This window comes from Grampus griseus (assembly GCF_964374135.1).
Source record: "Grampus griseus genome assembly, chromosome: 21".
NCBI lineage: Eukaryota > Metazoa > Chordata > Mammalia > Artiodactyla > Delphinidae > Grampus > Grampus griseus.
In genome coordinates this window covers 10438055-10465682 of record NC_139015.1, presented here as the reverse complement: position 1 = coordinate 10465682, position 27628 = coordinate 10438055, and the positions used below count along the sequence as shown (strand labels likewise).

The 27628-nt window shown below is 52.9% G+C and overlaps 1 protein-coding gene across 1 annotated transcript in view; it reads left to right on the top strand.

The window, feature by feature from the left end:
- ARHGEF10 (Rho guanine nucleotide exchange factor 10) overlaps positions 1 to 26926 on the top strand; it is a gene marked incomplete at its 5' end in the record, with an annotated part of 88723 nt that extends 61797 nt beyond the window's left edge. The window contains 11 exon segments of the mRNA XM_082680255.1: positions 428 to 543; positions 928 to 1055; positions 1229 to 1329; positions 2683 to 2804; positions 3551 to 3637; positions 5454 to 5659; positions 6259 to 6416; positions 8492 to 8634; positions 15888 to 16062; positions 22439 to 22561; positions 25232 to 26926. Coding sequence (XP_082536381.1) covers positions 428 to 543; positions 928 to 1055; positions 1229 to 1329; positions 2683 to 2804; positions 3551 to 3637; positions 5454 to 5659; positions 6259 to 6416; positions 8492 to 8634; positions 15888 to 16062; positions 22439 to 22561; positions 25232 to 25743 — 1871 coding nt within the window. The 3' untranslated portion in view covers positions 25744 to 26926.
- Positions 26927 to 27628: the final 702 nt, after the last annotated feature.

Genomic DNA, 27628 nt, shown 5'->3' with positions numbered 1-27628 from the left:
CCTGAGGCACTGACCTAGCAGACTGGAGGAGACTTATGGAGGTGTGACAGCTTCATGCGTCGTGGGACCCGCCTTCGCGTCCCTGGGAAGCTGGCCTCCGCGGGGAAGCCAGTGAGGTCTGAGTAGAGCCCGCGCTGGCTGGAGTTGCTGCAGCAATGGGAATTCCTGCTTTGGACGATGCTTCTGTGGTTCTACAAGGTTAACATCCAAGACCTGGTGCAGGGAACTCTGTGCTGTTGCAGCTTTTCTGTAAAGTCTAAAATTACGTCAAAATGAAAGGTCGGAAAGGGAAAAGCATCTACTTACTTGAAAACGTTCACTTTTAGAAAAATCTGGATGAACGAGACTCCCTTCTTGTGTCTCCTTCCTCAAGCCCCGGCGTGAACACGCCTGAAATTTGTGCTCTTTTTGTTGTCTTGTTTTGCAGACAGAGTTTACATGGGGCCGGGGCAGCTGTATCAAGATTTACAAAACTTGCTGCATGACTTAAATGTCATCGGTCAAATCACTCAACTGGTTGGAAACCTCAAAGGAAACTATCAGGTGACGGTCGAAGCCACTTGGCTTCAAATTCTCTTTTAATTTCTAAGTCATTGTTAGCACGGGACCCCACCCTCCCGGTTCTGTCAAAAGCAAGAACTGATGTTACTTTAAGAATCCATCTGATTGTGTATTTTCTCCTATTTCGGAGAAGGTGAAGCGCTTTTGGTGTAACTTTTGTTCATCCGGAGGCTGACTTGAGCGTCAGTTCTCTTAGGAATGTCCCAGCACCACGTGACCCGCCTCCCAAAGGTGCTTTCTTCCTGATCCGATGAGTGTTACTGGTCTCCCTGGGTTTTTCATGTCTCAGCATCCCTTTTTTTCTCTCCCTCGGGATGGTCCCGTCTTATTAACACCTTTACGTGTGCTTGTGTGTCTCCTTCCTAGAATTTGAACCAGTCGGTAGCCCACGACTGGACCTCGGGGTTACAGAGGCTTATTCTGAAGAAGGAAGAGGAGATCAGAGCGGCCGACTGCTGTCGGATCCAGTTACAGCTCCCGGGGAAACAGGACAAGTCAGTAAACGTCGGAAGGGAGCCTCCGGGCCAGCAGCGAGAACGGGGCCCTTTGTCATGACGTGCATGTCTTCGCGGTTTGGGGATTGTATCGGAGGGGCAGGCCCCGTGATTGGGTTTCACAGGACAGAGCCCACTGCGTGGAGTGCAGTGTCTTTTCTTCTCCCCGGCAGGTGCGGCCGGCCGACTTTCTTCACTGCCGTGTTCAATACCTTCACCGCCGCCATCAAGGAGTCCTGGATCAACAACCTGCAGATGGCCAAGCTCGCCCTCGGTAAGAGCCGGTTGATCTCAGCTAAATGAGGCATGTTCGAACCAGGCACAATGCCCGTTCCTCTTCTGTGATGAAATGCACGCCCGAGAGGACGAGGTCACGGCTGAGAAGTAAACTTTACAACAGGTTCATCCATTCACCTGAAAGAATGTTTCCACGTGGGAAAAATCAACCCTAGTGCAGCGATTTTTAAGACGTTTGTGTTATAAGTTAAGGGTTGTAGGGGAAAAACCCTCACTTTTATTATAACAAAACATTAATATGAGTTGAGATGGTTCAACACAAGTGAAAGTCCTCTGAGTCTGTGGCCTGTGAGAAAGGACCCAGTCCAGGGTCTGGCCCACAGGATGAGAAAGTGATGGCTCATCTCAGCCTGTTTCCTCACCCCTCACCTGTGAAATAAAACACAGGAGTGGACCGAATTGTCCCTGAAGACCCTCTAAGCATGAAAAATAAGTCCTGTGGTTCTATCAGAGATGGGAGTGGCTCTGATTATTTTCTTGTCCCTACGTCCCTTTAGCCTTGCCTTCTTTTGATCTGTGTAGCAAACATTTAGATAGATGGGTGGGTGGGATAAGATACCTGGATGTTATTTACACACACACAGGTCTGTTACTCAGGACACGGGGATGTCCTGCGTCCATGTGTGTGTAAAACTCTCATTCAGGTGCAAAACAATCTGAAATGTTAACTGAAAATAAAATACGGAAGAGAAATAGGCCTTGTGATCTGAGGCTCGTGGCAGGAAGGCCATCCGGGATGTGATCCTCGGAACAGGGCTCCCTCCCTCCCCGAATGACTCAGTGGTTTATCAGGCCAGCTTCGGGGTGACCCCGTGAACAAGGACACGGATAGGCTCTGAGGATAAGCTCCCGTTTATCTTCAGATGCGTCACGTTTTCAAAGCTGAGATGGATGACTTGCTTTGTAGTAAAACATTTCTTGATTTCGTCGTACTTTCTTGTCCCATGGTTTTGTGCCATGTTAGAAAACTTCTCACTCTGTCCCTGGTGTTTGAATCTAAACATCTCAGCTAGTTTGAAAAAGGGACAGAGGAAAACAGACCAGACCCAGGTGGTTTGCGCTTTGATGGTTCGCAGCGCCCCCGCCCCCAGCCGATGGCTGGTCCACAAGGCGGGAACGGGGCGGTGGGCGTCCGTTAGACTCAGGGCAGAGCGCTTACCTCATAAAGCCGCAAGTCTGCAGCCTCCCCCGTGAGAAGAGGCTGTGCTGTTTTCCAGAAGGAAAACCCTCAGTTCTCCAGTCTTACCCAAAGTAGGGGCCAGACTCTCCCCCAGCCCCCGGGGCTGTGCTCGTTGCCCACCTCTGTTCCCTTCCCCCGGCGCGGGCACAGAGGAAGAGAACCACCTGGGCTGGTTCTACGTGGAGGACGACGGGAATCAGATCAAGAAGGAGAGGCACCCCCTCCTCGTGGGACACATGCCCGTGACGGTGGCCAAGCAGCAGGAGTTCAAGGTGACGGGCGGCGGGCGGTTACCAGGAAGGGGCGCCGGGGCAGCCTTGGGCGTGGCCCCTCCGGGGCCCGTTTGTGTAGAAGTCATTTAGGAGGGTGGTGGTCTGAAGCCAGAGGCTGCTTATGCGGAGCCGGTGCTGGGCCTTCCTCCGAGGCCCCGCGCTCAGGCCCCGCGGCTCAGGTCCGGCAGCTCCGTGCCCATCGCTGGGCGGCCCGGCTTCCACGTGGTCATAATTGGAGACCTTTCGGTGGCCCGAGGCATGGTGCCGCTCTTGGCTGAAGCAGACCCCGTCTGCGGGTGGCGTTTTGTCGGTGTCGCTGTGCAGTGGACCCAAGCACTGCGGCCGGTGTCCACACAGACTGCAGAGACGCGTGGGTGTGTCTTTCTCGAAGAAACGGATTTTCCTTTCTCACTTTGGTCTCTGGCCGACACTCAGTCCTGGAACCCGGGCTTCCCTGGAGCTCCCTCAGCTGATGGGGACCGTTCCCGCTGGCAGAACCTGCTCCCCGGGAGAGGCGAGGGCCCTGTCGGTGTGGCCTCAACCCAGAGCTGCAGCTGCCCGGGGCACACTTAGGTGTTGCTTCTAAAAAGCAAATTTCTGAGACTCATACATCGATCTTTCCCTCTCTTAGCCTTTGGAGTTGCCGTGGTTTATGTCAGAACGCTGTCATCCCTGTGAGACGTGCCCTCTGGCCTCCTCTGAGTCCCATTTGAAATTCGGGCCTTTGATTTTTTTCTCCCCTTTAGATCGAATGTGCCGTTTATAATCCTGAGCCTTACCTAAATAATGAGAATCAGCCAGACTCGTTTTCCACGGCTCATGGTTTCCTGTGGGTAAGATGCTTTTGTTTGTTTTTTGTTTGTTTGTTTTTGCGGTAGGCGGGCCTCTCACTGCTGTGGCCTCTCCCGTTGCGGAGCACAGGCTCTGGAGGCGCAGGCTCAGCGGCCATGGCTCACGGGCCCAGCCGCTCCGCGGCATGTGGGATCTTCCCAGACCGGGGCACGAACCCGTGTCCCCTGCATCGGCAGGCGGACTCCCAACCACTGCGCCACCAGGGAAGCCCCTTTTTGTTTGTTTTTAATGCAAGTTCACGAAGAATCCATGTCCACAGCTAATGAGATGAGAAATGGCAGATTTGAGTGGTCCGATAGCTCGTTGTGGCTGGTGTGTCCCAAATTGTGTCTATAAACATGGGGGACACAAACAGGAAAGGGGGCTGATCACTTTTGGAAAAGGTGTCGAGTTCTAAGGCATTAAAACATTTCTCTCTTTTCTTTTTCCTGTAAAACTTAACCAGATTAAATTCAATCCAAAGTCCATTAACTACTAGAAGCATTGGAATATTTTTTCAGTTTGGGCGGTTAAATGGCATGGAGTTTTTTCTCTTCCAAGACAATGCTGGCTGTTCACGCTGGGAACTTAGCAGTTAAAATTAGTTTCTTCCAAGTGAAGCGCTGCCTTTGAAGGGTCCTGCGTTTGCAGTAGACGTTGCTGGCTCATGCAAACCAGAGGAATTGCTCTGTGGTGCGTTTTCAGGTCTCCTGGTGCCCCCCTTGTGGGGAGCTGCCAGACCTCCTCCACGATGGGCCCTCTGTCCTTTTGCAGCCCCACCTGGCTCTCTCCCGGGTGTCCTGACCCCGCGTAACTCCCCACACACCCCGCCCCGTCTCACAGCCAGAGCGCTGGCCTGCTTGGAGTCCCTGGTTGAGTTTTGGAAAGAAAACAGCCTGATGAGCTGATAGCTCTCTGCACTCAGCCCAGAACGAAGGGATGGGCTGAATTCCCTCAGGGCTTTTGAATTTTAGAGGAGGTTTTTTCCATTTCAGGACCGCACCTGGTCAGACCCCCGCTTCCTGTAGGCCCGAGCGGGCCTGGCAGTTCGACATTGTCCCGGGAAAGGCAGGAAGCTTATTGATCAGAAGGGGAAAATCCGTTAGAATAAGGAGAGGGTCACGACATCCTCAATGTTGATGGAAAAGAAGAGGTATTTGTGAAGAACGCACACTGCCCGGAACCAGGCGAGCGTTCTCGTGTAGAGCCAGGCGTGCTCTTCCCTGGTAACAGGATCCGGCTCCTTCCCACTGAAAAGACGATCAAATTTAGGTTTAAGTTGGGAAACAAACCTTGCCGAGTGTTCCTAAGTGATCCAGCAAACAGGGGGCTCATAAATATCATGGCAGCAGTAGTACAAGTTCTAGAAAAACAGCAACACTCCCTGATGTGTTAAATGCCGGGGACCCACTTTGAGATCCAGTCTCACCCCTTTTTGTCTCTTTTTAAGCCCTTGTTTCTTCAGGCAAGGCCTCTTGTAAAATTGACACCAGCCTGCTTTTTCAGACTTTGAACTGTGCACGGATAGGCCTTTACCATCCTGTGGTGCTAGGTGTGTGGTTTTTAAAGGATATAAATGTGACTTTTATAAAAACAAAGCTGTGTTCTTGTTATTAAAATTAAAAGAAAAAGATGACCTAATTAAACATGTTGCAGAGGGAGCGGGGCTCTGTGAGCAGACTGTTTAAAGGTTATTTGGTCCTCATCGGCCAGCTGGTTCCCACGTGGGAGCCGGATCTTGCCGTGGCTGTGGGGTGTCAGCCGTGCACGTGCTGTGGAGCCCCTTGCAGCCCACTTCTTCCCTCCCGAACCCCCCAGATCGGAAGCTGCACCAGTCAGATGGGTCAGATAGCCATCGTCTCCTTTCAAAACTCCAGCCCCAAGGTCATCGAGTGCTTCAACGTGGAGTCCCGCGTCCTGTGCATGGTGTATGTGCCCGCAGAGGACAGGCTCCGGGAGCCCGAGAGCACGGGGGGCCGAGTGCTGGGCATCCCCACCGTCTGCCTGGGGACGGAGGAGGGGAGGTGAGCGTCGCACACGGGCCCCTCGGCTTTGCCAGCCGCGAGGCGGCGGAGTCCGCCAGCCCCTCCCTGACCCCCCTCTGTTGGGACGCGGGTGGAGACTGTTGGGTCCAGGACTTTGAAGGAGCCAGTGACTGAGGAAGTCACCCTAGGAAACCCAGGGGGGCAGCAGCTCCTTGCGGGGAAAGTTCTAGTTCTTCCTGCCCTTTGCCGTGGACACGCTTCATCCTTGTTCATGCTTTAAAGTGCACGTCACGCTTACACTTTGCAATGAGACAGAGCCTTGTTCTGTGTTATTCTCACACGGAACATGGTCAGAGTATAAAGGAGAGTTACGATGATTTTCCTGATGTGAAGTTCCTAGATCTACAGGAAGAACTAAGGTGTTTGTTTGTTTGTTTAATAACGGAGAACTTCTCTTTTAAAAGAAAAAAGAGGGAGATCAAAGTGGTAGCCGTCTTTACAACACGGCCAAGTGGGATGTTTCTGGAAGGAGTGGCAGGATGCGGGGGAAGGACAGGAAGGTCGAACGTGGTTCTGCTCGGCGGGCTTGCACTTCCTGTGAGCAAACGTACCCATGAGCTGCCATTTCTCTTTTCCAGCATTTCCATTTATAAAAGCAGCCAAGGCTCCAAGAAGGTGCGGCTCCAGCACTTCTTTACTCCCGAGAAATCCACGGTCATGAGCTTGGCCTGCACGCCCCAGAGCCTGTACGCCGGCCTGGTCAACGGGGCCGTGGCCATCTACGCCAGGGCGGACGGTGAGCGGGACACAGGCGCGTCTGCAGGGCGGCAGGGGCCACGGCCGCGCCTGGGGTGGGCCGAGGGAGTGTCACTCTGCACCGGGCCTCGCAGAACGCGAGGCTCATCGGCTTTTATCACCCCTCGTCCCGAGGCACCTGTGACTCGCTCGGTCCTTAAAGGAGTGTGTGAGACAGACAGCCACCCGCCATCGTTGCAAAGTCAGTCCTCCTGCTGGCTTCTCCGTGTTCCTCAAAGGGATGCGTTCAGTGCAGGCCTTTATCCTGCCCTTGCTCAGGGCCCTCGGGGCTTCTCTTTGGGGTGGAGTGAGGTGCATGCCCCTTCGGTGTGGTGTGGCTGTCACCAGGCTGGGGGCCCGGAGACCCTGGGCTGATCCCCTGTGGCCACAGACTCGAGCAGTCCTACTTCTCACACCCTGAGGGGTTGGACCATAAACAGACCATAAAACTAGGGCTTAGGCCAGCTTGCGGGGGAGACTGGGGGGCTCAGGAGCCCTGGGAGGAGCGCCTGCAGGCATTGGGGTCCAGGCTCTTTGGAGGACGGCAGTCAGGCGAGCCCTGGAGGAGGAGCGTCCATCTCAGGAGTCCTGAGGCTAGAGCCACTGCAGGTCCCTGGGACGCGAGGGGCTGGAAGGGCAGGAGCCGTTCCTTCTGAAGGCGGATTCGGGGGATGGGGGTGGGTGTCAGGATCAGGGGCACCTCGGGGGGCATGATTGCTCTGCCGAGGACGCGTTGTTTCTCTCCTGCTGGATGGGATTTGTGTTTAAATACACGTTTATTTAGAACCATGTGAGTGGTTATCGTGGGATTCTCTGTTTCTCTTCTCTTCGACCTTTATCTGGCTTTGGTAGCACGGCTTTGCTCATTCAAGTTGTTTTTTCCACTGATCCGGTAGAGATTAAATTTCATGGGAATTATTAACAAGTTGAAATTTTGAAATTACTATAATATGTCTGGTCTAGCAGGCCTCCCAACTTGATTTGGAGTGTCTGTGTCCATTTCTTCCAGTGTTATGAATGTATTTAGGCTTTGAGTTATTTAATTGGAGAGGGGGGTATTTGAACCTTTTTTCCCAGCTTTATTGAGCTGTAACTGACATATAACTTTGTGTAGATTTGAGGTGTACAGTGTCTTGATTAGATGCATGTCGCAAAATGATCACCGCCGTCTGCCAGCTCACACCTCCATCACGTCACATACTTACCGTTGCTTTTTTGTGGTGAGAACATTTAAGATCTAGTCTCTTAACAACTTTTAAGTGTACCATACAGTGTTGTTAACTGTAATCGTAATGCTGTGCACTAGATCCTCAGAGCTTATTCATCTTATGACTGAAGTTTGAACCCTTTGCCAACATCTCCCATTTTCCCACCCACAGCCCCTGTCAACCACCCTTCTACTCTCTGTTTCTATGAGTTTGGCTTTCTTAGATCCCACATAAAAGTGAGATCATACGGTATTTGTCTTTCTCTGTCTGACTCATTTCAGTTGGCATAATGCCCTCAAGTTCCATCGTGTTGTCACGAATGGCAAGATTTCATTCTTTTTTATGGCTGAGTAATATTCCATCGTATGTAGGTACCACATCTTCTTTATCTGTTCATCTGTTAATAGACACTTAGGTTGCTTCCAGGTCTTGGCTGCTGTGAATAGTACTGCATTGAACATTGGGGTGCAAGTGTCATTTCAAATTAGTGTTTTCGTTTTGTTCGGTTATATACCAAGGACTAGAATTGCTGGATCGTACGGCAGTTCTATTTTTAGTTTTTTGAGGAACCTCTATACTGTTTTCCACAGTGGCTGCACCAATTTATTACATTCCCACCGAGAGTGCACAAGGGTTGTCACTTCTTCACATCCTCACCAATACTTGTATTTTCTTGTATTTTTGATGATGGCTGTTCTGATAGGTGCGAGGTGACATCTCATTGTGGTTTTGATTTGCATTTCCCTGATGATGAGTGATGTTGAGCACCTTTTCATGTACCTGTTGCCCATCTGTATTTCTTCTTTGGAGAGATGTCTGTTTGAGAAACTGAATTTGAATGAAATTGAAAGAAATATCTTCTTTTAAGATGGATCCTGGAATTCCGAACCTCAAACAGTGATAAAATTAGGCATCCTCCCAGTTCGAAGTCTGCTAATGATGGAAGACACACTGTGGGCGGCGTCTGGAGGTCAAGTGTCTGTAATCAGCGTGGAGACTCACGCCGTGGAGGTAAGTCATTTTAAGTGGCTACACAGTGCGGGAAGATGCACTTCAGAACCAGTGCGACTAACTTCCCAGGCTGATGTCGAGGATCGCCCCTCGCGGGTAGAAAGGTCAGGCAGTGTCCTGCCTGCGGCTCTGTGCGGAAAGAAAATCCCTCCTAGTGTGGCTTAGAAGGAAGGATTAACTCGAAAGTCCCACAGCCCTTGTCTAGCCACATCCAGGGACTGATTGTTATTTACCTTTAACACAGACGTTACTTTAAAAGGTGTATTCGGTATGAACATACTAGTAAGTGTTCAAGGACATGTGGAAAATTAGTGTTTGATTGAAGAGGCGTTTCAAGTCAGTGTGATAAATGGATTATTCAGTAGAGATCATAGTCATTGGGAGAAACCAGACTGCGTCTCAGGCCCCAGCTGTTCACCATTGGCGGCATTCTGGAGCGAGGGATGTTAGAATTACAAACAAAGCCACAGACTGACAAGGTACAAACAGTAGGATGGTTCCGTGACTTTGCAGTGGGGGGATCTTTCCAGATACGTCGTATACCTAGAAGTTGCCACGGTAAAGAATATGATAAATTTGGTGAAGTTTTAGAACCTTTTTTTTTTTTTTAACATCTACTGTGTGTTGTTTGTATCAAAACTCTCGTAAATGAAAACTGATAAAATATTTGCTGCACCTGCCACCAAGTGTTAGTGTTCTTATAGAAAGAGGATTCTTGCTAAGTTAAAGAGAAGAAACCAAGCTAATAGAAAACGTTCAAAGGACATGAACAGGCAGCTCACAGAAGAAGAAATACAAGTAGGCGACGTACTCACAATACACACACACAGATAGTGTACTCACACGTGGGCGTACGTAAACATGTAGCCATACACGTGTATGTGTGTGTGTACATATATACACATGGAGAAGATGAATTTCACTTCTCATTGGACCTCTTGAATGTTTTAGCCATGTTACTAAAACATGCGATACACATGTAATGTGTTTAGCCATATTACTCCTTTTATTGTTAAAGATGAGACAGACCTACTTATTTCCTACCTGTTCATCACCGTCTGTCTCTTCGCTCCGCTCTGCCCTAAGGAAACTCCTATAACACGGGTGCTTTTGCAGCCAGTGAACTACCTCACAAGTGAAAATCTCGCAACCCTCACAAGGAAGGTAGTGGGAAGGGAAGTGTGTTCAGGTGAGGGTTGCAGGGGGTGGGCCCATCTCTCTGTGGATCCGGGGCCTCTTCAGATGCTGCCCCGAATCCCTGTGGGCGGCTTGGGGAACAGGTCCACGCCCAGGAGCCGAGGTGCTGCGGCCAGGAGCTCGGTCCCGCATGGACTCTAGGCTGGCACTCTTGCTGTTAGACCGCAAACCGTTCTTCCACCTGTGTTGTTTCCGACGTGAGCTCCCCAGGGGCCCGCAGGACGGAGCCTCCTCAAGTGACGGGGTCAGCCGGTCAGCCGGCCAGCCATAGAGGAGATGGGGCTGATGTCCAGAATAGGAGGCAGGAGACAAACCTGTGAAATTGCTTTTGCTCGTTTTTTTGTTTTTTTTTTTCCCCCACCGCACCGCGTGGCTTCTGGGATCTTAGTTCCCTGACCAGGGATTGAACCCAGGGCCTTGGCAGTGAGAGCGCAGTCCTAACCACTGGACCGCCAGGGAAGTCTCTGCCCAGTATTTTTATGGTAACTTCTTGTTTCTACTTCTCTCCACCTGCTCCTTTTTACTTCACGTGCCTCAGAGTAATAAGAAGCCCTCAGTGGGGTGTGGAGAGGTCATTAACCACGGCCCCTGTGCAGGGCACTTTATAGACGCTGTAACCACTGCTGGGCTGTATTCCACTGCCTTGTACACCAGCAGTGTCGCACCTTATCGGTGACGTAGTGAGGGTCAGATTCCAGATCCTAACTCAACCCTGCACTGCACGGTGGTCGCAGGTGAGCCGCTCACCTGGGCCTCAGGCTCTGATCCACAAGCTGGCGATCAACCAACTTCCTCATCAAAATGAGAGGTAATATTGCCAGCAAAGAGCACCCCAGTAGTGGTTGCCATTTATTACTAGAATAAATTATTATTAGAGTAAATATACAAGAGCCAGAAATAGCATTCTGTTAACTGTATTTCAGTTTCTTTTCACAGAGAAGGAATAATAACGTAACAATCTTTCTTTAGAACATCTCTCCAAAACCAATACGTTAATTTTGCCATAAATTCGTACCAAAAGCCGGAATGATGGTTTCTATAGCTGCCGCCAAGGCGATTCCAGACTAACATAACGTTATGACCTTATTATCATTAAAGGGTTATTTCCACATGCTCCAAAGGATGTATATGCTGTAAATCTTGAAGGCTCAGAAGTAACATATTTGGATTTAAATAAGAGCCTCCTTTCTGTGCATTTTTAGTACCAAAATGAGGAAATGTGTTTATAGAGAGAGAAGCAAAATCTACTCTGTTATTAAAAAAACGTAATTTATCCAGTAGTTCCGCCGGGCAGGGAAACCACAGTTGGGGTACCAGTGCAGCTCTGCAGGCTTGAAACCGCAATGCGTCTGCAGCCTCTTTGGTTGGGGTGAGGGCAGCTGCTACAGGGAAACTCCCTGAATGTGCCCTGTCTGTAGGGCCAGCGACATGGGGCCACGAGGCTGCACTCGCTCTGCGGTGGGCTGAGCAGGGTGTGAGTTCTGATGTCCAGGGGCATGAACGTTCTCGCGGTGGCCTCTGCACGGCAGTGGTTGGCACAGTTGCAGCGGGGACAGCGGGGCTGCAGTGCCAGCTCGACGTTCTGATGGGGCAGCGCCGAGCACCTCACCCAGAGGTGCCGAGCCAGGCGGGCTGTGCGTGCCCAGCGCGGCAGCAATAAAACTCCCCGCCTTCCCGCCAGGTCAGGGGAAGCAGACGGGGAAGGATAAGCGTTAAATGCACGTAATGAAGCTGCAGTCATTGCACCTGGATCTGGGGTGGGGGGGCGCCTTCTTTCTTCCTTCCCAGCTACGTAGGGCCTTCTTCACGGGGTTTACTTCATGCCCTTTAAGAAAACGTTGAGCTTTAGGAACATGAACGCAGCTCTGAAAGCAACCTGACGTTGAAGAGCGGGCGGTTTGTTGAGGATACGGCGGGTGCTGACCTCACAGCTTTGTTTCTCGGAGCCCCGATTTCACAGGTAGTTTCGGTTTAATTACTGGAGCTGTTTAAAGTAAGACCTGTCCTTCCTTACTCTCGATTTTCTGCAATGTGCAGTGTTCCTGACTCAGGACAGACAGACAGAAGGACAGGAGAAGAAGAAAAAGCTTTCCTTCCAACCCTACCCCCAACGTTGAAGACAAAAATAGAATGAAAGAATGAAATGGATACGATACTAAAGGTGACCTAGTAGCAGAGCGTTTTCTGAGTTGATGCGTTTTTTTCCTGATGAGATAAATTCCCGTCATCGTATAGAAAGACACAAATGCAGGGCACAGAGGCGACAGGCCCAAGCTGGTAGGCAGACCGGTTCTTGAACACCTACTGCCGGTCCCGGCCCTGCTACCCTACCCTGCAGAGACCTTCAGATCCGCATGATTTCAAGGTGGCAGGAGACTCCGACACCCTGTTGCCCAAAGTTCCTGTTTTCACACAGAAGACCAAGCCTCTGAGAAGGTGGGAGACAATGGCCAGCATCCCAGAGATAAATTATCGTTCACATCACCCATCATCCAGCACAAACGTGTCACACATTTAAGAAGTACAGTGCTGTCCAAAAAAACCCAAAGCCCAGGAAGAACTCACAGCCCAGGTGCCGTGCCGGAACAGGTGAGGGCAGCACCAGCTACCTGGCCCCTGGGGGCAGGTCTGGGGTCAGGACTGACTACGGCACCTGCAGGGCCCCACGTCCAACGTCAGTTAGCCCGGACTCCGAGATGCCAGCAGCCCGAGCATCACGCCAGGTGCGGAGCCCTCTGAGCCTGAGACCCCGCGAGGGTCACAGGCCCGTAAAGCCGCCCTGTCCGGGGAGAGGAGGACTTCAGCGGGCGGCAAAAACGCACGACATCTCAGAGGAGGAGTGCTGTGTGTCAGGACACGAGAAGGCAGTTCCTGGAGGACCTTTGCCCAGAAACAGGGTGAGTCCGCGCGTGGGGACGTGGGGTTGGCGCAGGTGTGGTCGGAGGGCACCTGGTCCCTCGCACGCAGGAGCGTGCGGTCCCCGCCTCGGTTCCCGGGGTTTCAGCCTCTGTTGCCGTGAGTGCTCACGGGGCCCGTCTGGGCAGCTCTGGTGAGGCCGAGGCCGTGACCGTGAGGGCAGCCGCGCTTGGCTCGGTTCCCGGGGCAGATCGGCGCGTGACGTCCTGAGCCCCGCCACGCTGTGCGCGACGGGGGCCATGTGGGGATTTAACCAAGGGACAGACGCCAGGAAATCTGTCTTCTCCGAGGACTTTTTTTTGCAAGGAGTTGAAAGGGGGGTGAGACTGGGGACTGAAGACTCACTGAGAAGGTTGTTCCAGAGCTCTGTCGGGAGAATTCCACTCCCCGTGGGTGGAGGACAGAGAGGGAGAATCTGAGGTAGACTTTGCAAAACGAGGCACTTCTGTAAAGAAAAACAGCCAGTTGTGAGACGCCGAAGACCCGTGAGCAGACAGTGGTGGACCCGGGCAGCCGCTGCAGCGGTGGAGGTGGCCACAGGACGGCCGGGAAGCAGCGTGCAGGACGCGTGGGACAAGATGGCCCGCAAGACAGAGGATGGGAGTGGGGCGGCCAAGGCAGTAACCGAACGGAGCCGCTGGACGGCAGGGACGGGGTGGGCCCCGACCAGCAGCGGCTCTGGGCTGCCTCCTCCCCGGGCTTGCTGAGTTCTTAGAAAGAAGCGGGGGTTGAGGACCAGCAGACCGCGAGTTTCTCTCTTCTTCCACAAGAAGTTTCAACAGTAACTGTGAAAGAGCCAGCAGCCGGGAGAGCGAGTACCTGTGCTCCTTTACGCTCAGGTAGCACAAGGACTTCTCAGCATCACGTGACGTTTTTCTTCCCTTTTTAACCTCTCTTTGGAAGCCGCCTTGCTCTGCCAGAGATGGCCTTCCGGGAGCAGGGAGCGCTCTGTCCTGAGCTGACCCGAAGGACCAGCTGGGCTTCTCCTCTTCAGAGACGCAGAGCCGTGAGGCCGAGACTCAGCGCATGTGGGAGGGGTGGGCCGCTTGCCCCGTTCCTCCCCGTCAGCCCCGCTCTGCTGCTGAAACCTTACTGCGCGGTGATACACACACAGGGCAGTGGGACGCGAAAGTACTACCGCTTCCTGCAGCCCTGGTCTCGGCAGTGGGCTTCCTCCGAGGGGATCTGTGCCGGTTCACAAAACAGCATGGAAGCTATCCCCCTTGAAGCCTGCCAGAGAGGAAAGCCATGTCTGTTTCTGTGGTACAGGGCAGCCCAAGCCACTTCCACGGGCCATCCGCAAAGTGAAAAGACGACCCACGGAATGGCGGAAAATACTTAAGAATCGTGTATCTGCCGACAGTGCGTAACAAACAGCTTATATAACTACAGATCAACGATCAAAAGAAAAATAGTCCAGTTCAGACACGGACCAAGGATCCGAACGGACATTTCTACAAAGAAGATACACAGTCGGCCACACAGGGAAGGGGGTGCACCATCCTTAGTCCTTAGGGAAATGCAAACCAAAGCCACCATGAGACATCACGTCACGCCCACGAGGATGACAGCAATAGAGAAGGGACGTTAACAAGTGCCGAGAGGACGCGGAGAAGTCGAGAGCTGCACGCATCGCCGATGGGGACGTGACATGGGGCAGCTGTTGGAAAACAGTCTGTCCTTCCTCAAAAAGTGAAACGTGGAGTTGCCGTGTGGCCCAGCGTTTCCAGTCATACGTGTTTACTCAGGAGGACTCACTCTTTAAGAACTCGGGGGTCCTTCCTAACCGCCGGCACCGGCTCGTCCCCGCTGACGCGTGTTTAAATTAGACCTGTGATGATCGGGGTCGCTTTGTGGGAGGGTGCACACGTGCGCGGAGGGAGATGTCTGTGGAGGTGAGCATAGCACGGGCATCTCGGAGGAAACGGCGGCCCCCCGGCTTTGGCTGCAGGAGGGGCCGAGGGCCTGAGCCAGTTGTCCGTCCCGAGAGCAGGGTCCTCGTCTTCCCTCCCGGGAGGTGCGCGGGTACTCCGGAGGTAACGTGCGGCCCCGGGCAGGTGGTGATGGCAGGACTGAGCGCTCAGGCCATCGGGGGCGTCTGCGAACTCCAGAATCACTGTCACGCCTGAGTCCCGGCTTCAGGACGACCCCCAGGCCGCTCTTCAGCCCTGCCTGTCCAGCTGCAGTCTTCACTTAAAACAAGGTGTGGTGCCCTTGGACGGGCAGCCTCCCTTCCGACAAAATCAGAGACTCACGTGTCCCCCTCGGTCCAGCTCGGGAGTGCCGCGCGGCGTGGGTGCAGCGTGAGGGGCTAACCGGCGAGCCCTTTCCACGCGGGTAGGCGTGCGAGGATGGCGCCTTTGGCCCCCTCGGCCGCATAGTGGGTTGTAAAGAGCGTCCCGCACTGTTCTCAGTCCTTGAGGAAGGGGACAGAGGCATAAGCCTGTTTTTTTCCTAGGGGGTTTTAAGTTACCTCTTTTCAGGCTAGAGAGCTGTGCAGGATTGTGACGTGCTGTGGGCTAAGAGGACTTCTTTGAGGGTAGTGTTTCTTCTCACTGTGTCTCCAAGCTTCACCCCACCGGCCCCCCGCCAATCCCTGGTAGGCAGTGACCACAGCTGCCCAGCACCAGCCCATCCACCACGGGGACAAGTTCCAAAAGTTCCCTCCCGGGGGCCCCGTGGGCAGGGTTGTCAGGATGGAGACCTGGAGCAGAGCCCAGCCCGGAGGCTCGGGAAGGGCCTGGCCAAACGGAGAAGCAGCAGGTGGCCATCCGGGGACCAGACGGGGCTGGACACCGAGGGGACCCTGCGAGCTCGGCAGGGGCTTAGCTGCCTGTACAGGCCTCCTCGCAGGCAGACGTGGCCCTCGTTCCCGCTCAGGTTTGGGGGTGCTGATGGTCCACAGGCGTCCAGGGCGCTGCTCAGCACCTGCGGATCTGGGGTGACGGTGCCCTTGCTGTAGGTGGTTGAGGGCAGGTGAGATCCGGGGCGCCAGCTGGACACGCAGGCATGGTGGGGACAACAGCGCCACCCGAGGCTTCACGCGCAGCCCAGAGGGCGGGTCCGTGACGGCGACGTGGGGTGCAGCTCCGTGCTGTACCCCCGACACCCCGCCGTCGCCTTCTCCTTGGTCTCCGCAGAGCCAGCTGGAGGCCCACCAGGAGGAGGGCATGGTGGTCTCACACATGGCCATTGCCGGCGTGGGCATCTGGATCGCCTTCACCTCGGGGTCCACGCTCCGCCTCTTCCACACAGAGACGCTCAAACATCTCCAGGACGTCAACGTCGCCACCCCGGTCCACCACATGCTGCCAGGTGGGCCCTGGGGCGCTGGTGGGCGGTGCCACATCCCCTGGGGCCGGGGCTCGGGGCTGTCGGGTGACCCGAACTAAAGCGCCCTTCTTAGAGCTCAGAGCCGCCCATCACAGACGGTTTAGTGCTGTTAGTAAAGCACTGGGGCGGGGGGCGGGGGCAAGGATCTGAGGTTGAAGGGCAGAGAAAAGGAGACTCTCTGGTGGGGGGGCTCCACGGGGCTCCGCCAGCCCCACGCGGGAAGGGTGTTCCTGGCAGTGGGAGTCAAACGAGCCAAGGTGCAGGAGTGGGGTGTGGGGGCTGCATGTGGCTGGTGTGTGGCTAGTATGTACATGCGTGAGCTTGTTAGGTACGGGCGTGTGGCTAGTATGTACACGGCTTGCTGTGTACTGGCATGTGGCTAGTATGTACACCTGGGCTTGTTATGTACGGGTGTGTGCTAGTATGTACACGTGTGGGCTTGTTGTGCAGGGCATGTGGCTAGTGTGTGTAAGCATGTTGCAAATGTGTGTATGTATGTAACTCGTGTGTATATGCGTTGCTTGCTGTGTACAGGTGTGTGTGCCTGGTGTGTACTGGCCCACGTCTCCACGGGGCTTTTAAGGACCAGGCTCACGCCGCACGGCATTCCCCTCCTTTCCCACGTTGGCTGCGTCTCCTGGCTCCCGGTTGGAGAAGAGAAAGATCCGGTGTGCAGCACGTGGGCTGCCACCCACACCGCGTGAACAGACCTGTGCGGGAAGCCCTCCCAGGGTGCTCGAATCCCCGGTCCCTGTTGTACCAAAGCCCAGCGGTCACATACCCGTGGCCACGTAACCTGTTTGCACCTGGGCCACCGGCTGTACTTCATCTTGTTTTCTTTCCTTCTTTCCATCCCCCAGTTAACGACTCCCTTGTTTCTTATCCACCTGCGTGGCTTTCACTGTTCAGGTCAGGATCCGCCTGGGCTCCTGTGGAGCCAGGAGACCGTGTGGTTAGGTGGGGACACTTGGCGGCCCCACGTCCCTGGGCCCCTTGGCAGGTGTGCCCCGCCTGCTGTCACCATCACCACACACAGTCCTTGCCCCCCCTGGGGCCCCCGCCGCCCTGGGCCTCTTATCCCTGTGCCAGGACTTAGGGCTCTTTCTCCCGAGCCCGAGCCCCATGCAGAAGGGGCCTTTGGGTGGCGTGTTCTCCCGCATCTGCCTGCTGTGTGCGAAATACGTCCAGGTTCACCAGTATCCGGGGATTCTGTGCTTTCTCTGCATCTCATGTTTTACTCCCAGGTTTGTAGCTGCTAGACCTGGCGGATGTGAGGAAGGTGGACAGTTAGAGCAGAAATCAGGAGCACTTAGAATGAGAGTCCTCTTGCTACGCCTGGGCAGTGGTTCTTGAATGTGGTCCTCAGAAAGGCGTCTGACGTTGGTCTGATTTTCTTGCATTTTTGGGAACAGGGAGGCCAGACACCCACGTCTTGTCTGTCCTTCTTTGAATCGCCTTACCCTTGGGCCAGTGTTTCGCGGTGAGAAGTGTTTCATTGTGTCCTCTCTGACACTTCAATACTTGTGTCAGTGCGTGTTTGCACCCTATGTGAGCCCGTGGAATTGCAGGTCCTTGGACCACCGTCATCCTGGACACGTGTGTAAACCTCATTCTAGAGTTGTGTTCGTGATGTTGCCCAAGTGGGGTTTTTATGTATATATAGCAATAACGTGTAAACTGTCCTTTCGTGCTCTCACTGGAATATAAAATTCCAGTAGGTTCTAGAGATGAAGCCTTCCCAGGCCAAAAAGAACACAATTGGAAAAAAAAAATTACTATACTATACTGTAACTCGTGACTTTTTGTAGCAGAACTGAGAACCTATTTAGTTCCCTCGAGGTCTCAGCGTGCTTTCCCCTGTGGACTGGGACTCGTGTGCTGAGCTGCATCTTTCTGTCTGGTTTGGGGCTCTGTTCTGAGCACCACTAGTTCGAGCGCTTTGCCGTAAACCACATCATACTTGGCAGACACAGTGGATGACGGCGCCTGGGGTCAGCACACACATTTCGAGGGGCCGTCGGTCAACCTTCCCGGCCCCCAAGGTGGTTACAGCCCGTGGTTCAGAGGGCGGCATCTCCTCCGGGTCAGGAGGCTGCGTGAGTCATGTCAGGATGCAGCTGTTTCCTCTTTGTCCAGAACAGTCAGGGGAGGGTATTTGGATGAAAAAGTGCTGAGACCCCCGCCCCCTGTCAGATTAGCCTTCCCAGGTCCCCGCTGAGTGAGCACGTTGCTTTCCAGGGGTGACGTAACCAAATCAAGTGGCACGATTTTCTATGTAATACAAAAGTCAGTGTAACTCTTCTAAGTACCATCAACCACATCATAAGGGAATTCAGCAACTTAAACCAGACTCAAGGTTATTTATGAGTTAGGGAACAGACCGAGGAGTGGATTTTGTGTCCCCTGGGCTCTGGTGCCATCCTGTGCTAACCAGCAGCTGCTCAACCAGCAGTTTTGGTCCTGAGCTAACTAGCAGCTTCCTTAACCAGCAGATGATCCCACACTAACCAGCGGCTCCTTAACCAGCAGTTGATCCTGCGCTAACCAGCAGCTGCTCAACCAGCAGTTGGTCCTGAGCTAACTAGCAGCTTCCTTGACCAGCAGTTGATCCCGCACTAACCAGCGGCTCCTTAAGCAGCAGTTGATCCCACGCTAACCAGTGGCTCCTTAAGCAGCAGTTGATTCCGCGCTAACCAGTGGCTCCTTAACCAGCAGTTGATTCCGCGCTAACCAGTGGCTCCTTAACCAGCAGTTGATCCCGCGCTAACCAGCAGCTCCTTAAGCAGCAATTGATCCCGCGCTAACCCGCGGCTCCTTAAGCAGCAGTTGATCCCACGCTAACCAGCAGCTCCTGTACCAGCAGATGATCCTGAGCTAACTAGCAGCTTCCTTAACCAGCAGTTGATCCTGCGCTAACCAGCGGCTCTTTAACCAGCAGTTAATCCTGCGCTAACCTGCCCGCCTCCCTGGTCTCTGTCCCGGGTGGGAGCCAGGAGTGGGTTCCAGTCATAGGCTTTCCAAGCACACTTGGAAGGCTGGCTGCTTCTCCTATTCTCTCCCCTGTTTGTGTGTTTCTCGTGAGCATTTGAATAAACCTGGCGGCCTCTCCTGTGCTCCTGTGTCCCCGTGTGAGAGGACAGCAGGGTTTCTGGAGAGCGTGCATCACACAGCGGCCAGCTCCCCCTGCCCCTTCGTTGATAACTCACTTCTGGCCCATGCCAACTGCAGCCTTTGTCGGCATCTCTGCCCCGCCCCTCCCACCTCGCCGCCCCCTTCGATGCTGAGTGGGTGGCCCCTCTGCCTGCAGCTTGGCCAGCTCAGAAGGCCACAGCTGGTGCTTCCACAAGGAGTAGCCTGGACACCTCTCAGCAGCTCTGTCTGCAGACCCTCCGGAATGGGAAAATCTCCACGTTCCCTAATTACCATTCAGTTAAACTTTCATATGTGAAATTAAAGATGAATCCTAGACTACTTTGAAAATGGAACAAACCATCATTCGCTGGAACTGACGGCTTTCAAACCAGTTAGAAAGAAAAACATCCCAGTTTTCCCTGCTTTCGCGTTTGTTATGATGAAGTGAAGGTCTGGGGTTGTCCTCCCAGGAGCACCTCCCAGAAGCCCCGGGGTTGTTTCCGTTGGTCTTTCCCACCGACCATGTAGTTTTTCCCCTTCTCGTCATGTTTCGTAACCTTTCCCCACACGGTGACTTTTCCCCATCCCGACGCCACACAGGGCACCTTCTGTACCTTTGAATTGTTTTGTCCTTTCTCTTTAGAGAGATCCACTTCTGGAGAGAGTTTCTTTACAGAGACTAGAGAGTTTCCCAGATTTTCACTGCATATAACGTAACACAGATGTAAAAGCTGGAGACAGGATGAAAAGTCAGATGTTCCTAATATGCTATTTACAGGCAAAGAGGCGGGAAAATTCCTAAGGGGGATAGAAGGTCACTTTCAAAATGCATTTATGAATGAAAATAAGTAGTAAACTTTTATCCTTTGTAATTTGAAAGTAAGATCTTCTTAATGTTTTTATTAGTGGTTGGAACTATTTCACATCATATGTTACGAGGATCTGTTAATTCTCACTGTGGAGGTGGGCTGTTTGAAATTCCCTTTTCCTCATTAGTTTTCTTTAAAGCCAAGCGGTAGATTAAAAGTATTTCAGATGCTTCTTTAATAGTCCTAGGCCGATATTTTAAAAATGATATATTCTCTGTGAAAGAAAATTTAACTCACAAATTCCTTTTTTGGAGAAGAATTAAAGGAAACTCAGTTTCCCAGACCAAAATATTTCAGGACGATCAAATAAATCACAAAACAGTTTATTCATACAAACAGTTTTTGCTTATATGCAGGACTTGGCTACCAAAATGAGGGTGTGGGTGGACTTAAATGATATAAAAACCCACAGCCAACCTCGGAACCGAGCCCTGAGACCACGTCATGAGAGTCTGCTTGTTTTTATTGTTGCCAGTACTTTCGTGTGTTAAAAAGGAAATTTATTCACGTCTAGGACCACAGGACTATACCACTGCCCCAGTTTCTGTATTCCTTCCAGGAGGGTAGCTTCAGAAAGTGGCTGCAAAAGGGAAATAATAGCTCTGTCCCCTGTCCATCCCGTTGTCATGACATTCTCCACGTTGGTGTTGAGAAGTAAGATATCCAGATGGAATGTAACCTGCCGCCCCTGTGCACCAGGGTAGTGGCGGAGGCCGTACGTCACTGGAACAAAACAAAACACAGAGCAGTGAGCCAGTTCCAAAAGTCGCCTCCATCAGCTGCTTCCACCAAAGGTTCCCAGAGGGTTGGAGAGGAGGGTCTCCGCTTTGCGGGTTTGCTTTCTGTCTCGAGCGTAGCTGTGGGGAATCTTTAGGTCACGTGGCATCAAGTGAGGCTTCTGCTCTGGAAGGCACACCCGTGTGTCCTGGGACGTTCCCTGGTCCCTGGAGCTCCTCTCCGAAGGGCTGCCCCACGATGGGACCACCTGCCCCTGGATAGCAATCGTGAGCTGTGCCCAGAGCCGTGTTTCTAAATGGCTTCTGCAGTTCTCCCTGGCGTTTGGAAATGGCAGCTCCCGGCCCAGGTGTAGACAGACACGCAGGTCCCAGGCGTCTCTGAAGCCCCAGCTGCTTCCACGGGCACGCATTTGGATGAACTTAATACATTAGCTCTTCTTCAAAAAATATGCCTGTATTTAGAGGTAAAACCAGATCTTTAGTTTTCGTAGCTGTTGTCTGGGTTTGGCTTCAGTGTTCCGTTGCCTAAATAATCATAAAATAACTTCAGTGGGCGTGGTGACCTGCCTTTGGCTTTGGTGTTGAGACCATTTGTTTCCATGCTTTTTATCTAAGATGAACTTAGGTCAAACACAGAGATACTGAAAATGACTCGTTTCCAGAGAGCAGAAGAACCCAGCTGTTTCGAAGCGCCCTCCATGCCTTCCTGGGAGCAGCCGCGTGACCCTTCTCTGCTCTCGAGCTTGAGCGCTGAGCAGAGACGCCAGGAGGGGCTTAAAGCCCCTGTCGAAGGTGGTGGTGCTGTGGGCAGGGTCAGGGCAGGGGTGGGATGCTCGGGGCCCAGACTCAGTCCCTGAGACGAGAGTCACGGGGAGGCACGCACCTTTCCCTCCACTTCCTAACGTTGTCAGGCTGACCCACCTCTCTGGGCCTCAGAGCCTCGACTACAGAACAAAACAAAACAAGGCGGAGCAGACAGCCAGAAGCTCCAAAGCCCTTGGAATCCAGCGTTGGGTGTCCGCGCCTCCCGGACTTTCCCACCGAGGCCGTGGATGGTCTCCTTCCGACGGAACCTTTGGGTGCTCGCTTGCGTCTCTCCCCTGTGATGCTGAGCGCGGGCTGCGCTGGGAGCCCGTCCTACCTGCGAGGTTCCCTCTTACCTGCCTAGGTGGGCTCTTGCGCACACGGGGCTGCCGTCTGACATGCGTGTGTGTGCGTGTGTGCGCGTGTGTGTACGTGTGTGTGTGCAGCTCTGCCTGGAAGTGGATGATTTACGTGGACGGTTCGGGGCGGGAGTGTGTGATCGGCTCTGGAAGGGCCGCGCCAGCGGTGCTGAGAGCACCGTGCACGTGTCCTGAGGCCGTGGCCGTGCCTGCCACGTGCCGTGCTCTGCCGGGGTGCAGCCAGGACGCCCCCCAGATCTCTCTCTTGCTCGTCCGGCTGAAGGAGCCGCGGTGTGTGGCTAGGGCTCCGGTGACACCCGCTGGCCGGGAGGGCTCGGGGCTGCCCGGGGAGCATTGTGGCAGGTCTGTAGGGTTTCTGGGCAGTGCCCGGGGCCCCTGCCCCAGCGTGTGGGCTGCAGAGGCCAGACTGCGGGGCCAAGTCTCTCCTGTCCCCCAGGACACCAGCGGCTGTCTGTGACCAGCCTGCTCGTCTGCCACGGCCTGCTGATGGTTGGCACCAGCCTGGGCGTCGTGGTGGCCCTGCCCGTCCCTCGTCTGCAGGGGATCCCCAAGGTGACCGGTGAGTGCACCCCCCGAGTGCCTGCGTCTCCCAGGCCTCTGTCCTGTACTGTACTCTCGTCAAGCCCATGGGTCCGTGGTCAGCTGTGTCTTTGCTTAAACAGTGTAAATTACTTAGGTGGCTTTCTCTCTCCCTTCATCCCTTCCTTTTTTCCTTCCTTTCTTTCCTACTGTAAAGACTATGTCTATTAATTTGAATCATCAGGTCATACTTTTGTCTTCCTGTTTCTGACGTCAGTGGTCCAGGGAGACCCTTATCCCCAGGACGTGTTTTCACGTTACCTTTTTTGCCACCTGTTGGTTTTGATCATTCTGTTCAGTTTTGCTCAGTGAAAATGGATGCTTTTTTATGTTTTGCAAAGAAAGAGGCCCAGCATCTGAGAAAGCTCAGTTGTGCTGTTTTGCAGTGTTGCGGGGAGCTCAAATGGGCACAGCCTTTTTGGAAAGCACTTTGGTGTTTAGGACTTGAAGATGCTTTTGCGTCAGGAGTCAGGGTTTCCAATTCAGGAAATTCTGTCTCGTGAAGCAGCCAACTCTAGGAATAAACCATGATGCAGAAAGAACAGGAAACGGCCTAAACATCCAAAATTAGGAGTAGGGAGACGCCTAAGACAGTGGTCGCGTTGCCATTTTAGAATGTAACACAGCCAGTGCAAATGATGTTTGCAGAGAGCTTGGAATGATACAGAGAAATGTTAATTCTGTAAGTTAAGTAAAACCAAGATCTTAAAATTTTATGTCGATTATGTAATAACTCTCAGAGAAAAAGATTTGTAGGAAACTCATTGAAATGTTAATAAAGATCTCTGTCTATAGTTTCTTTCTACTGTCAACGCTGGACTATTTCACTCTGACCGCAGGCAGCCCTTCCTTCCCTCAACAAGCTTTCACGGGTCTACTGCGAATAGGTCTGTGCTTTAGATAAATTCCTATTTTGTCAGTGATCCACCTGTTAGGATCACGGAATTCCAACTTGGTTTATTCATTTCTTAACTGCTGTCTTCGTTATGACCTGCCTGTGATACATGCAGAAGCTGTACGTGATGACTACGGGCAGTTTGAGTGGTAAAGGCCCAGGAGTCAGAAGCCCTTCCCGTCACAGCTGGGGACGCTTCTCCCCGACAACCAAACATAGCCGTTCTCCTGCTGGGTCTCACGTCACCGTTCCATTGGTTTTTCTCCATAGTTTTGCTAACTTGTACCTTTTTTAAAAAAGAAGTCTTTAATTGTGCCATTTTCACATTTTCTATCATCGTCTCGTAGTGTATGTATTCCTCTCCGACTGCTTTCTTTCCATGTTATTTCTGAGGCGCATCCTTGTTGGTCACGTGACCGTAGCTCATGCGTGTCACTGCTCTGTAGCGTGGCTTTGTTCCCCATGTGACGTACAGTGGGTATTCAGTTGTGTCCTGTTCTGTGTGTTACGTGCTATGCCTCTGTGGGGGTTCCTCTGGCCACCCCTTCTCATAGGGACTCGGGTTCCTCTGGCTGTGTGTCCGGGAGGGGACCACAGGTGTGTAGGAAACACTCACATTCAGGTTCACCCGGTGATGCTGGGATGTTCCCCTGGGCTGTCGCGTCAGATCGCACCTCCATACCTGGTGTCTGGGCGTCCCCATCCCTTCACCCTCCCCCAGTACCCGCTGTTGGAGGAGTTCTTGACTTGTCCTTCAGCTCATGGAGGAAGTCACCTCGCCCAGCTGAGGAATCCTGTAACGTCCTCTGCTTCGGCCAGAGTGGGAGGGAGGTGCTAGGGCCCTGTTTCAGCCTCAAAGCATTTGGTGAAAAGGGCATCTACCCCCATTTCTGTCACCTCACCTGCGAGGCGCTTAAAAATGGACATCCCGTTCCCGCCTGGCCCTTGGAGTCCCGCTGTTATGGGGGAGTCTGCATTTCATAAAAAAGGCCTACAGGGAGCTTCTGGTGCTTCTTTTAAAATTGAACTCACATCACCCTTGAACTGAAGAGCCCCCATTTTAATCGACACCATAGGACTAACTTATTCTAAACCACAGAATCTTTTTAAAGTGAAAAATGGCAGGAAACTACTTATAGTTTAGGCATCTTATTCCTAGCATTGACATGTTTCAGGCATTTAAGATTTTTTTGTTTGTTTTTGTTTTTGTTTTTTGTGGCGGTACGCGGGCCTCTCACTGCTGTGGCCTCTCCCGTTGCGGAGCACAGGCTCCGGACGCGCAGGCTCAGCGGCCATGGCTCACGGGCCCAGCCGCTCCGCAGCATGTGGGATCTTCCCGGACCGGGGCACGAACCCGTGTCCCCTGCATCGGCCGGGGGACTCTCAACCACTGCACCACCAGGGAAGCCCCAGGCATTTAAGTTTTTAAAACCAAGATTTAGGGAAACTTTTCCTAAATATATTATCTTAGAGCAGGCGAGAAGGCATTTATACAGAGAACAGGAAAATATCTACTTTATCCCTTTAAAAGTACCACGCAAGTACCAGAACTGAGATACCAATGACGAAAACCACGGTTGTATTTTAGACCATGGTTTTGAGAGCATTCTTGGACTTCACTAGAAATCCACGAGAACGTGGTCTGGAAGCTGTTTTCACTCTGAGCTGTCGAGTACAGGGTTTTGCCGTGTGGACGGGGGGTGCCCGGGGCCCTGCCCGGCATGCGGAGCCCTGCTGAGCGCTGTGTCCTTTCAGGTCGAGGCCTGGTCTCCTACCATGCTCACAATGGGCCCGTCAAGTTCCTGGTCGTGGCCACAGCCGCCTCCAAGGCGGACAGAGACAAGCCCAGGGACAGCCCGCCCCCCGGTGCCGACCCCCAGGATGAAGACCAGAGGGACACGCTCCCCGGTGAGGGGCCCGGGCCCTGCCCGAGCCGCAGCGGCCCCGACGCCGTCTGGCTGGGGGCTTCGCTGGGCTCCCTCGCCCAGGCCAGCGACGTCTCCTCCACGTCTGGGTCCCCGACGCCTTCCCAGGGCTCGGGCTCCCTGGGGCCCCGCTCAGAGGAGAGCTTCGTCCAGGACCCCCTGCGGCTCCCCTGCAGCTCCCCCGGCCGAGGGCGGCGGGCCAGGAAGGCTAAGGCCAGCTCCGTGCTGGTGGCCTGTGGGGGACAGGGCCACCGGCGGGTGAGCAGGAAGGCCAGGCAGCAGCGGCCGGAGGAGTTGGCCTCGTCCGTCATGGTCTGGCAGATCCCCCTGCTGAATGTGTGAGCCAGGGTCGAGATTCGGGGGTGGCCTTTCAGTGAAGTCACACACCCCGAGCGGTCCCGCCGCCTCTGAGCTGGCTGGGCGTGAATCGCCAGCCGTCTCGGGGCCGAAAAGTGCAATATCGTCAAGGCGGCATCTCCGGCAGCCCCTCCCTCCACCCCAGGCAGGGGAGCCCCGTGTGAACGCGCATGAGGAAGGGGGGTGGACGCCGTGTTTGAGTGGATGGGGGTCCCGGGAGGATGCTCCCCCTCTGACCCCCGTGGTCCTTAATAAACACGGGACGCTGCAGACCTGTTCTCGTAGCCTGTCACCTAGAGAACTCGCAGACTCAGAACTCACGGGGAAATACAGCATATTCACTGGTGGAGGGGTGTATTAACAATTCTTAAAGTAATTGTACTTGATTCAGATTCACTACTTTTATTTATGTTGTATATCTTTTAACTCCAGAATAGAATTTGTAACAATGAAGAAAGCCACGTAACACATACCAGGCCGGGTGGCGTTATGTGCTTTCTGAGTTGAACTGCGTTTTCCAAAGTGGTATAATGCGTGTACTGTATATTTTTAACAAAGTAGTATTTTTATATCGCATTTTTCTATTAAAAATATTAACAAACTTTTAGGCACTATGTTATCTGTAACGTTTCACAAATAACGTTTGCTTTGAACCAAAATCCTCAATGCCTGTCAACATTTAGACTCAAGCGTCAATGCCAAAATACCCACGTTGGAGATGCGTGTGTTTTAGTGTCTCAGGAGACGTAGAAGGTGTCTTGGTCCATCCTTTCCTGCTGTGTTTGCATCTGTCGACCAGGAGCGCTTCTAGCTTTGAATGCACATCCCGAAGGATGCACGGTGCTGGTCAGGGTGGGCGCCGGTGCTGGCGGCGGACACAGGACACAGGAAAGGTGGCCCTTGGTCGGCAGACTGGCACTTAGGGCCCCTTCTGCGGGCGTCGTGCACGAGTGATCCGTGAGTTCGCTGTGCTCCACGTGTAGTTATCTATCAATGTTCTACTTACTGGATGGTTAAGAAAAACAATGCAGGTCCACCCGAGATTAATGTCTCAGCACTTTACAGGTGACTAAAAATGCTAATTTTATGACTTTGCCAAATATTTTCCAAGGTGCATGTGTGCCCCCATGTGAAAGAAATATCTCCCCCAGCCTTCCTTAAACTATTAGCTGCTATCTTATTTCATGAATAAAGTCTTTTTATTTAAAAATACAATATCGTGAGTTGCCTTTTTTCCTGTGAAACGCGAAGGGGCAGTTAGGTTCGAGGGACGGTCAGGTGGTCCTTTCCAATGTGGCATCCCCACGTGCTGGTTTGGGAGTTTACGTGTGGATTCCAGAGAGGGGCACAATGTACGTGTCAAAGAGCGCTTTGAATCCCATGTCGGTGCTGAGAAACTCTCTAGAGGCGCGCCAGTCTTTATTTTGAGTGACGTCATGAGTTGAATTAGTTTAATATAAAATATGAAGAGGAGTGTCTAAAGTCAGCTCCATATCGTTCGCACTGATTAAAAATATACAGTTTCTCCGTGTTTTCAGTGTCCACATAAAACAGAAGTACTTGGATATGCCTTTTACTTAAACCTTGATGCTCAAAGACTGTTTGGTCTTCATCAGTACCTCAAAAACCTCAACTCACAAGTACACATTTTCTTATGGGATAAATAAGTAAACAATGAAAATAGTGCCAGCCGAGGTCTCCACTTACGTTGTAATATTGGTGACGTATTCAGGAAAGCCTTGCTGTCCCTCACGCCCATCTGTCACTTCACCAGGTTTTACTTTCCAGCTGTGTGGTGAAGCTTTCAATATCACTTTATTCTATTCCCAGCTTTTAATTAAAGTGTGAGTAGTCACTCCGGGACCCGGCC